Raw genomic sequence first — 11,811 nt, 5'->3', positions numbered from 1 at the left:
ACGCGACACGGTGGCCAGTGGGCTTTTAAAAGACTTTATTGGGAAAACGTACATGGGTGGGGACTGTCCTTCGAGACATCTCAGGATGCTGTCCTCCATCTCACTGGGCAGTTGCGGTCTCCAGGGGCCCCTGCTCAGAAGCATCTGACCTGGGGCAGGGGGACACAGTGAGAGGGGCTGGAAGGGGGTTCCGGCAGCCCCCACTACCTGGACTGATGTACCTACAGGGCCCTGGGGACTAGGGAAGGGCCTTTCCCATTGCATCCTGGGGGGGAGGGTACCACTGGGAACTGCTGTGCCTCTCAGTCTTCTCTGCTCTTGTCAAAGCCAAGGTTATACTACTTCTCCCCAAACTTCCAGCACATCCAGCCTGTATTCCACCTGACTGCCACTCACCAGTCTCAGCGGGGGCCGCGTCTGTGACTCCTAGAGGGCCCATCCTGGTGGTGGCCGCTAACCCCCCATCTGTGGGGGAAGAAGCCAGGGAGGAGAGTCAGTAGAGGGAGGGGCTGGAGGTGAGAGGAGTGCTGGGAGCCACTCCTGCCTCACCCCTCGCTGCTGCTGCTCCTGCTCCAGGTTCCTCTGCAGGACCTGCTGCTGGTTGGCGATGACGCGCCGGATACCGTTGACAAAGTTGCCCTGGTCGTGCGGGATGAGGCCGATGAAGATCTTCTTCTCCGAGGAGTACAGCAGCATGAGCACACGCACCTCGCACGACGCCTTGTAGGAGAAGTGCACGCAGCCAGCCTGGTGGGTGGGTGGGCAGGCAGAGCCGGCGTCACAGGCAGGCTCAGACCACAGGCCAGTGTCTGACAGCTTGCGCAGCCTAACTCCTGTCCCCATGGCTCTATTATGACTCCCACTTGGGGACACGGAGGCCCAGCTCAGCAGGCTCTGCACAGAGGAGATGCACAAGCTCCGAGGACACTGTGGTCGGTGCCTGCTGATGGAAGCGCCACCTATATGGGACAGGCAAGTACACGGATGCCCCTGAAACAGTGCCTCGGACACAGTGTGCAGGACCACCGGCCATGACCAAACCCATGCATAGAGGCCTTACGGGAAAGACACTAGCTCTGAGGTTCCCCCACCTTGTGCAGCCCCCCAGAAGCAACCAGGCTGAGAGGTCCAGGGGCCTGAGCACTAACTGCTCCCCTCCACCCAGCTGGGGACGGGGCCGCAGCTGGGGGTGCAATGGACCATGTGCTCCCCATCCACTTCCTTGGCTCCTCCCTTTCCAGTCCCAGGGATCATCACCCCATGTCACAGGTGGGCCAACCCAGGCTGAGAGCTTGAGGATTCGCAGGTCCCCAGAGCCAGGAGGGGCAGTGCTGGCCCTGTGTGCACCACCTGGGGACAGTGGTGACAGGTATCCAAGAGGAAGCCCTCTGGAGAGCCCAGGACACACACCCCCATTGCCACATCTGAGCTGCCTGACCTGGGCCCCAAGTGAGCAGAGAGGAGGGCCAGCCTGGGGTTCACATGGCTGTTACGATGCCCCTGAGGGAGCGCTGTGCTTCTAAACTTTAACAAAAGAAACATACAACTGGCCCCTCAAATACACAACTGCATGGCTGTGATTACTTCAGTTGATTTAAAAGAAATAGTAAATCTGAGGACAGATGTTACCCCTACGTAGCAGACATGCAAAAAGTGGACAGTGACAACTTTGGTTTCAGAAGTGAGGGAGATGGAGGCCCAGCCCTGCTGGGGCTGGGAGCTGACGCGCCTCCCTGCCTGGGGAAGGGCCTTCAAGAGCCTCAGGTTTTCCATTAGAAAACCTGGAGTGACAAGAGCTCCCTGTCCCCAAGAAGGGCAGTAAGAGGAAGGTGGCAGGTAAGGACAGGGGAGCACAGATAGTAACCCCCGGCACTCTGGGTAAACCCAGATGCAGCAGCGAGGGACAGGCCCTAAAGGCCCAAAGCAGCAACAGGTTCAAGTCCTCACCCCGGCATTTGCTGGCATTGCCTGAGCCTCAGTTTCCCCATCTGTAAAACAGGGTCAGGACAGCAGAGCCCCAGGGGAGTTGTAGTTGGGTGGACTGGGAGCCAGCATGTGTGCAGGCACGTGACAAACACATCACTGGGCTGCCATCACTCCAGCTAGTTCTGGGGACAGTGTCTCTCTGGTTCATCTCGTGTTTCAACAGGGAGTGGATGTGGCTGTTTATATCCTACGGGGCCTTCCCCTCCGCCCTGCTCTGCCTAGTTGTCACCCCGCCTGCGGCCCCACTCACGAAACCATTGTCCATGATCCGGCACAGGCTCTTCAGTGTCTCCAGGTCCTTGGTGAAGTGAAACTGCACCAAGCGGGAGTTCCGGAACAGCGGCACCAGTGTGGTCTGCAGCAAAACGGCGGCAGCGGATCCATGAGGCCCAGGAGCACGGACAGTCTGCCGCCACACAGCCCTGCCCCTCCTCCCTCCCTGCAGGGTGGCAGGCACCTAGGCTGGGGCCTTACCCCAGCTTAAATCTCTGACAGGCCCTGTGACCCTTTGAAGCTTGGCCTGCGGGACCCACCTACCTCCACTTGCTGGGCAGGCCAGCCGCTAGCCACAGGGCCTTTGCACATACTGTCCCTCCACCCAGAAAGCTCTCCTCCAGCTGGCAACTCAGGGTCCCATGCTCAGGGAGGCACCCTTGCCACCCTGTGTCCCTCCAGGAAGCCCCCCTCACCAGCAGCTGTTGCGGGATGAGCTGCATGTACAGCTTCCTTGGCCACTGCTCGGTCCTCCTGCAGGCATGAGGGGACGAGGGTCAGCAGGCCAGGTCTCATAAGAGACGCTGCCTCTGCCCTCAGCCCGACACTCACAGGATCTCCCCTTGGTTCACATAGACGTGCGACGGCAACCACCTCTTAGATCGACTGTTGGGCTCAGGTCTGGGCTTTTAGGAGAGCAAGAGAGGAGACATCAGGAGTGGGAGATGCACCAGTCCCAAGGTGACCCGGGCCACCCCAAGGCTCACCTCCTGCCACTCCATGACTCCACTCCACGCCAGGAACTTGTTGTTGACAATCTGGACTGGGCCCGCAACACCACCAGGTCCCACTGCCTGTGGGAGATAGGTGGGATGGTGTCCCAGGAGTCCCCCAGGGGCTTCTGGGACCAGTGCCCCAGCCCATCGACCCTAAGCCTGCCCTGCACCTGCCCCCACAGCCCCAGCCAGGCCTGGGCTTGCCCTGCAAACCCTTGCCCAAGCCTCCTTTCTAGCTTCTCAGCCTCCAGTCTGTCCACAGCCCCAGGGGCTCCCCAGAACTGGCCCTGCCCCTTGCCTACTCACAGGCTCCCAAGTGCTCCAGGACAAGTCCTAGCCCCTTAGCTTGGGGTACAAAGCCCATAGGATGTGCCTATAAGAACTGGACAGCTATAAAATTTGCTGCACAAACTGGGACACTTTGGGGAGAAGGGAACAACTATTAATAATTGGTAAGGGATGACCCAAGAAGCACAGTCACCTTTCGGGGCCTCCCAGCTCTACATGCGAGTCCTTCCTCCTGGGAACCTCCCTCAGTCGTCCCTCCTGCCCTTCAAAGCCTCATTGGCATGCCCAGCGCCTGGGCCAGGGCGCACCTGTTTGCGGGTGGTGATGACCTGCCGGATAGCGTTGACGAAGCCGCTCTGGTCATAGGGGATAAGGCCCATGAAGATCTTCTTCTTGGACGAGTACAGGAGCATGAGCACGCGTACCTCACAGGGGGAGATGTGGGGGAAGAGCATGCAGCCCGCCTGGTGGGGGGGGGGTGGCGAGCAGGAAGTCAGGGACCCCAGAGCACTGCCAAGGGGGTCAGATGTCCCTCCCCACTCACCCAAGCCTGCCTCTGTCATGGGACAAAAGCCCTCAAAGTCAGCCCCATGGTCCCAAAAGAGGTGTGCAGTGAAAACATGTTTCAAGGGCCTGTGAATGTGCAGCTTGGCACCCCCACCAGGAATCTGTGGTCGGGCTGGGTCCTGGGACACAGTTGCCCTCTGATGCCAGCCCCATCTCACAGAGCCAGGGCCGAGGTTGCTGCCTGTGCCAGAGCAGCTGCCAAGGAGGGCCGGCCCAGGTCTGCTTTCTCCTCTCCTAGCTACACGACCTAGGGCAAGTTGCCTCGTGTTTCTGGATCTCAGTTTTGCTGTCTGTAAAATGGCATGACAACAGTGTACACAGTAAATGCCACATAAATGGTCCTTACATGAGATGCTAGTGCCTCCTCAGTGGGACGTGGCAGAACATGAGTCCCAGTTGGGGTGTCAAAGGGGCAGGTACTGCCGAGAACACTGCCTGGGGCCACCTGCCTGATTTTTGCCCCCAGTTCAAGCCCCAGGTCCACTTGTTCATGGATTCTGCCCCTGGTCTTCCCGGTCATGTTACAATTGGGACCAGGAGTGTGTCTAATAGGCAACAGAGCCACATCCGTCTTCCGGGCAGCCTGGGGGCTGGGCACAGAGCAAGCCCTCAGCAAACGGTGCAGAGTGAAAGGGTGACTGGTCAGGCTAGAGATCCCATACTAGTCACACCCTGATCTGTCCAGGCCCTGAGGAAAACGGGATCCACCTGGACATCAAGGGTCAGGGCACACACAGCACACCCTGGAGGTGACAGCCTGCCCCACTGGAGCAGGGACTGGAGGGGACCCCAGAGCCAAGTCCTCTGGGCTTCCTGGTCAGACGACTCACTCCCACCTTGTACCCACCCCTCCCTAGCACCACCTCCCTTCCACAACCAGACCACTGGAAGGGTTTTGCTGCTGAAACCCAGGCCCAGATCTCAGGGGCTGCAGGGACACGTCAAATTTTACTTGCTGACACCCTGTGTCCGAATCCCAAACTGACCACCTCAGCTGCTTGTGTTTCCTGAGCACTTACTACGCACTCCAATCACTGTCTCAAGCACTAGACACCAACTCACACTCCTCCCAGTGTCCCGTTAGCCCCACTGCCAGATGAGGAAACTGAGCCCAGCACAGAGCAGTCCCTCTTCCTGGCTCCCTCTCCCCTCCCACCTGCTGGGTTCCAGGAGGGCTGGTCCCTGCACTCACATCCTCCATGGCCAGCTCTCAGCTTGGCCAGAGACCGGAGCCTGAGGCGGGTGGATACCTTCACTCTGCTCCAGAGGATTTCTGAGACCCTAATTACAGACAGGGCCCAAGACGCCATGAAAGAGTGACTTCCCCCGCTCCACTCCCTTGGGAGAGCTTGCCTGGGGCCTGGGCCTTGGATTGCCCCAGCAGAGCTGCCTCCTGCTGCACTGTCACCAAAGACCCTAGAATGTCCTCTGCCCGCAGCCGCCCGCCCATGCCCACCACCCCACTCACGAAGCCGTTGCCCATGACGCGGCAGAGCCCCTTGAGGGAGTCGCAGTCTCTGTTGGTGAAGTGGAACTGCGCCAGCTGGGAGTTGCGGAACAGGGGGCCCAGGGTGGTCTGGGGGCAACAAGGGGACAGCTGGGTCACTGCTGGGGGTGGGGGTGCTCTGGGGAGCAGACTGGGGGACTGGGGGCGGGTCTCACCAGCAGCTGCTGCGGGATCAGCTGCATGATCAGCTTCTGTGGCCACTGGTCCGTCTCCCTGTGGGAGGAGAGGGTCAGGGGAGGGCCCTGGCCCCCTAGCCGCCCGCGTGCCCGCCCACCAGGCACTCACAGGTTCTCGCCCTGGTTTACGTAGGCCTGGCATGGGAGGGTCCGTTTCAGCTTCGCGGTGGAGTCAGAGTAGGGTCTGCGCTTCTGTGGCGGGAGCAGAACGGCTCACTGGACACAGCTCAGATGCCCAGGCCAGCCCCCTACCCACAGGGGTAGACAGGTCCCTCAGGGCCATCCCCAGCCTGATAGAGACTCACAGAAGACCTGCCATGGACTGCTCACCTCCTGCCACTCGAGGACGCCACTCCAGGCCAGCAGCTTGTTGCTGAGCCGGTGCTCGCCTACTGCCAGGCCTCCGAGGGCGAGCCCAGGTGAGGAAGGCCCGATGGGCCCCAGGGCCCCAAAGACCCGAGCACCTTGCTGTGGCAGAGGGGTGGAGAAACTGAGGCTGAGGGACCTACCTGCAAGGGTAGGCTGTTCCCCGCATACCCCAGAGGGAACATCCCAATGTTCAGAGACAAATTTCCTACTCAGAAATGCCCGAGATCATATGTAAGGCCATGTCCAAACCCAATACCCCAGGGATAAAGACCTTATGCGGCTGACACCCACATCTACTTCCTGCCACCATCCCAGGACCCTTACCCCCAGAGCTCACTTGTCACTTTGGTCTATGCGGGGTCCCTGAAAGCCACCAGCCCGCTTCCCCTTCTAGGCTTTGCTCCAGCTGTGCTCTAAGCCTAGAATACCATCTCACTCCCCTCAGAAGGTGCCACCCCTTCAGAAGCCAGTTCTCTGGAGTCCAGGGCCTCCTCAAAGCCCCCACAATGCACAAGCCAGCCTGGGCTGTGCCTGTCTGTCTGTCACACTGGTTTGCCCCGTCCCGCCCATACTCAAAGCCCTTCGTAGGCTCCTCATAACCATCAAGAGAAAGTCCAGACTTTCCTCCCTCTGGCTCCCGCCAACCTTCCCAGGCGGTTGTGGCCCTTGCTCCCTCGCACACCCCAGTTTGCAGCCATGTCAGGCTGACCCCAGGGAGACAGAAACCAGAAGCAAACATATTACAGAAGGATCCAGGGAGGTGGGGAGACTTGTGGATAAGGCAGTGTGACGACGCCTGGAGGGGTCTCAAATCCAGCGTCTCAAAAGCATTTGCAGAACACCAGAATGTTCCAGCAATAAAGCCAAGGAAAGCTACATTCTACTCACAGGGTATTCTCCCAGCCATCTTTTTTTAAACCAAAAACATCTCAAAGCAAACAAGTGAAGGCTTTGGAACAGCCTGGCAGCAGGAACCCCATGAAAATCTCAGTAGTAAATGCCTCCAGGCAGAGGGGGGTGGGAATCAACGGTTGTTACTTTCATCTTATTACTAATGAGCATTTTTAAATCTCCCATAAAGCACACAGATGTCTTCTGTCCCAGAACAATGACAAGCAGAAAAGTTTTTATTTTGGGTCACTTAAAAAGCAAAATATCCTGAACAATCATGCTCTTCATCTGGGCAGGTGGTTCTGGGATCTGGGCAATCATATGTGATGAGGAAGAAAACCCGAATGCACACATGTTGGTGTGTTGAAAGCTAGTGTGTGTCTGAAATGGAGGAGAATGGGATCAAAGCCCAAGGTTTGTAAGTGCCACACAGCTGGGGCATACAACTATATTTAAAGTACCTACCTAGCTGGAGGATCCAGGTGAACACACCTGAGACCTGTCAGTGTAAACTCCAGGGACATGTGTCCCTGTCTGCTTATCTGGGGGGGCAGACTGGCCACGTAGTTCTTGAAAGAGGTTTTGATCTGGAGTGTAAAGACTAGGCGTGCTTGCTTAAACCCAGGAACACCTGCACACAGCAAGATGGGAGGACCACATCCAAGGGCTAGGCTTAAGTGCAACTCGAGGAAATCTCCGATTTGGGCAAGTGGGTGCACAGTTTAGCTGTGCCTCCAACATCTGGTTTGTTTAGTGCATAAGAAAGCCTGTTTAGTACTTGGGTGAAAGCCTTAGTGAGGACCCAGGAAGCAGGACGAAATGTGCATGCTGACGGAAATGAGGAGGGAAGGGGAATGTTTAAGTTTGGGTAGGTGTTCAGAGTCTGGGTCTCTATGTTTAAGATTCGAAGAAGCTTGTTTAAGGCTTGTGTGGGACTGCCACGGCTCTGTGCCACGCAGAACGTTGGGGCAGTGTAGTTAAGCGAACCTGAGTGCCAGCCGGGAGTGTAACACACATCTGGGCAAGTGTGTGCACGGTTTGGCTGTGCGTGGAACGTCGGGACGTGAGACTTGACTGCTCCAGATAAGCCTTATTAAGGTTCTGAAAAGTATGTGCACGTTTTAAAGCCTGGGGAAGCGTGTGTAGTAGCTTCATGTACCTACAAAGCTCTGTTTAAAAGCTCTGTTTATGTTTAAGGTCTGGGCTTGTTGCAATCTGTAAGGGCATCCCAAACCTGGGCGCGCGTGCAAATACTGGGCGCACACGCCGCGGGCGCCGCGGAAAACGCCCCCCGGTGCAGCACCTGAACTTTCGAGGGCAAGATGCGCGCGGCCCCTCTCGCCACCGTCCCCTAACCCCCTCCCCCATTTACAGATTTCCTGCCCGGAGAGAGACCAACTTTCCAATTGGAAAAACAAGCGCACAGGCCAGCCGAAGGCCCGCCCGCCCCCCACCCCGCGTTTAAACTGGGCGGAGGAGTCAGCAGTAATTTGAGCCCTCCCCGCCCCCGTACCCCACCCCCGTCACCCCATCCCGAAAGCGTAACAAAGGGGAGAGCCTGGCGCGTACCACCCGGGGGTTCCACGGGGGAACCCAGCCCCTGGCGGGCCCACCCTTCGGGACTACCCGGGAGACCCCACAGAGGAGGGGGCCACGGACAAAGACGCAAGCCGGGGGCGGGGCCGTGGAAGGCTCTGGAAAAAGGGCGGGGGGCTCACCATGGGAGGGGCCGAACGGGCTCGGATCCGCGGCGGCTGCGGGCCCCGGGGGCTGGACGGCCAGGAGCGCGAGCGGGCGGCGCGCACCGTAAGGGGCCGCGGGGGGCGGCCGCGACCCCCGAGGGGGCCCCCAGCGCCGGAGCGGTGCGGGGCGCGGCGTGGACGGACCATGACAGGCGCGGGCCGAGCAGGCTAGGGACTGCCACAGGCCACGCAGGGGGCTGCGGACTCTACCGACTGAGGGGCGCGGGCGCGCGGCTTCGGGGGGAGACGGGCTGGGCTGTACCAAGCACGGGGGACGCGCCGCTGGAGAGGGGTCGCCACGGCCGAACCACTGCGTTGAGTGGGGGAGCACGGCGCGTACCAAGAGCGTCCGCGAGGGGGCGTGGCCGGGGTGTACCAAAATAGGGCTGGGGGAGCTTAGAAAACGGAGGCTGTGGGGCGGGGAATATGGCAATTGGAAGTTACATTGGACCGCTGGAGCAAGGGCGGGAGGAACAGAGGACGTGCGAGAAACTTCAGGGGGGCGTGGCAGAAAAGACCATACCAAAGGGTGGAGGGGAGTTAATTGAACGTAGAAGACGATATCAAGTTGGTTCTGTGCTGGGGGGTTATACCGGGAGACATTACAGAGTCCCGGACCCAAGGAATTACAAGAGCCCTCAGGAAAAGAGGGAGGAAGGAATAATGGGCCTGGGGGCGAGGGAACCTACCTAGAGATTTGGATCTATGGATCGTACCATACACTAGGGGAGGACTTAAAGTTTGACGGTAGTGACGTACAAGGTGGGCAGGGGACCACAACTCCCAGCGGACCTCGCGCGGCCTGAGCTGGGCCAGCGGCCTCAGGAGATGTCGTCACAGCTGCGTGTCGTTTGGCTGCCGAGCCCTAGGCTCCGCCCACCGCCCTCTGCGCCGCCTCTTGCTTTTTGCACCCGCCTCTCAGGGCCATTCATTGATTCTCTCATTCACTCAAGTATTAAATGACCGTATTCATTTACTAGTAGTTGTGTAAGATTTTTTGCTTGAATTTCTTTGTTTCTTAAATGTGGATAATAGCTAATCCCAAAGTGGTTATGAGGGTCAAATGAGTCAATAAAGTATTAGGATCGGTACTTGGTACAATGACAAATGTTTGCTTTTTTTTTCTTTTAATCATTATTATTAATACCATTTCCAGTTCTGTGCTGGGCAATGAATATACTGTGATAACTAAAACAGACCAGGTCCAGGCCGGCCAAGTGGCCCGTTGGTTAAGAGTTGGCTTGGGAGCGCCAGCTCTGAGCAGCAGGGTCCTGGTTCGGATCCCACACGAGGGCCAGTGACACTGCGCTCTCTACAGCTAAGATGATGAACAACACATCAACCTCGAGCTGGGCTGCCATGAGTCACCCGCGACGGCTTAGGCTGCAGTGGAGCTGCAGTGGGCTCCTGTAAGCTACTGTGAGCAGCTGGCAGCTGGTGTGAGCTGCCAAGAGCTGCCATGAGCAGCTGTCCATTAGCCAGCGACCGATCTGCCTCATCCGGGAAGAGTGCAATGATAATACCAACATGGGCTAGTGAAGCGATGTCCTCCTTCACAACTAGACTGAAAAACAAAGGGACAGCAACTTGTCTGTTCCCCTTCCCCGATTCCCCGATGCTGTTCCCCTCCCGCAATTCCCCATTTAAAAAAAAAAAATCTAAAACAAAAGCCAACAGACCAGGTCCGTCACAGCCCACGGTCCATAAGGGATGGTGACCGTGATAAATCAAGAAAGAAACTTTTGAGTAGCCTGCAATTCTACATAGGCTGGAAGAGTGTGCTCAGATGAGGGAACAGCAAGGCACAAATCCTGAATGTAAGAAAAACAAGGGAGGCTAATGCAGCTGGAGCAGAGCGAGGGTGGAGGAGACTTGTAGAAGTGGGGAGGGTCCTATAGCCTTGGGATGAAATTTGAATTTTAATCGCATTTTGCTGGGGAGCCACCAAAAGTTTTTTAGCAAGCGAGTGACACAGTCTTATTTACATTTTAAACAAATCATTCATAGAATGTATAGAGTCATGTGCCCAGTATCTCTACAAATCTACAGAAGCAGCTGGGATCCACAGTCACCTGCCTGAGGACTTTTCAGGGCTGAACCTGAATCCCATGTCTGACCTAGACTGTGGCCAAATGGGGAGTCAGTACTCTCTGGATCCAGACTGCAAGTTAGATATCAACAGGTACCTCCGGAGCCCTAATAACCACCCATGTCAGGACACCCTACTGCTGGCAGCAGGAAGGAAAAAGAACCACCAGGCCACAGGGACAGAAGCCTCCTGAACCTCCCTAAATCCTTATTTCTCATCATTCTCCTTGGTCTAAGCCATCAAGATTTCTTGTCTGGATGACAGTCTCCTAACTTTTGGCTCTTTGTCTCTCATTCTGCTAATTTTAACACTCCAATGGCTTCCCAATGCCCTTAGAATGAAATACAAACTCCTCATCATGGCTTCTAAGGCCCTGCACCATGAGGCTCCAGACTGATCATCTTTTCTGCTCTCCACCTAGTTGATGCTTTCCCATCTTTCAGATCCCATCAGGACGCATGTGTGGATATGAATTCCCAGGACTGTGTAAGCATGGAGAAAGGTGTGGTGGGATACGCTCCAGCATGAGCAAAATAAAAAAACATGTCAGAATGTGAGATGAAAATACAGGCTGAAATTCTATTAGTAACACTACAGTACAGCTCTCTGAAGCCATTTTGTTTACCCAGTGAGCCAATTTGAAAGACACTGACCATTTCATCTGTAAAACCTGCTGCCCAAGCTAGCTGACTAGTATGACTAAGCAGTTCTGCTCCCTTCTGTCAGGCTGCACACTTTCTGAGAAGTAGCTGTTACCAAACCTGTTTATGCCAGTTGTTTCTAAGTTAATAACTTAGTCTTATCAAACTAATGAAATATTAATGCAAGAGAACTGTTTATATGCAAACCAGGTTTCCTGCACTGGAAAGAATAAAGGTGAGTTCCTTAAAAAAAAAAAATCCTGACAAATTAGGTGCAAGAAAAGCAACTATAAAAATGATTCAATGGAAAAGCTCATAAAACCCTAGAAGACCCAGCTTTTGGTTTGCTTCCTAAGTGTCTTTCGGTTCTCTAGTCACTTAAAAAAACAAAAAACTGGAAATGATAAATGACTCGTTGTGGTTGTGGATGCAGTTTATACAAGAATTGTATAAACTGGGAAACTGCTGTATGAGAACTGGGAAACCGATACTTTAAGAAAAGGTTTTGGTGCTAGAGAGATGAGTGACTGTTTAAATGGTTTTAGTAGAAATAAAACATTTAAAGT

The 11,811-nt window shown here is 56.0% G+C and overlaps 1 protein-coding gene across 2 annotated transcripts; it reads right to left on the bottom strand.

Moving 5' to 3' along the window:
• Positions 1-15: 15 nt before the first annotated feature.
• Positions 16-8,889, bottom strand: PTOV1 (PTOV1 extended AT-hook containing adaptor protein). 2 transcript variants are annotated; one of them, XM_019658208.1, is made up of 13 exons: positions 8,492-8,889; positions 5,844-5,981; positions 5,623-5,705; positions 5,493-5,550; positions 5,299-5,406; positions 3,572-3,727; positions 2,967-3,053; positions 2,812-2,885; positions 2,676-2,733; positions 2,237-2,341; positions 550-747; positions 397-465; positions 16-149 (listed from the first exon to the last, which is right to left on the bottom strand). In XM_019658208.1, the coding sequence occupies exons 1-12, from the start codon at positions 8,660-8,662 to the stop codon at positions 454-456; spliced, it is 1,248 nt and encodes a 415-aa protein (XP_019513753.1). In that variant the 5' UTR covers positions 8,663-8,889; the 3' UTR covers positions 16-149; positions 397-453. The 2 variants fall into 2 exon arrangements, with proteins under 2 accessions (XP_019513753.1, XP_019513754.1); XM_019658209.1 differs by having other exon boundaries at positions 16-144.
• Between the last annotated feature and the right edge of the window lie 2,922 nt (positions 8,890-11,811).

This window comes from Hipposideros armiger, unplaced genomic scaffold (genome assembly GCF_001890085.2).
Source record: "Hipposideros armiger isolate ML-2016 unplaced genomic scaffold, ASM189008v1 scaffold_283, whole genome shotgun sequence".
NCBI classification, from domain to species: domain Eukaryota; kingdom Metazoa; phylum Chordata; class Mammalia; order Chiroptera; family Hipposideridae; genus Hipposideros; species Hipposideros armiger.
Note: the sequence above shows the minus strand (reverse complement) of the source record. Positions and strands in the feature narration are given on the sequence as shown.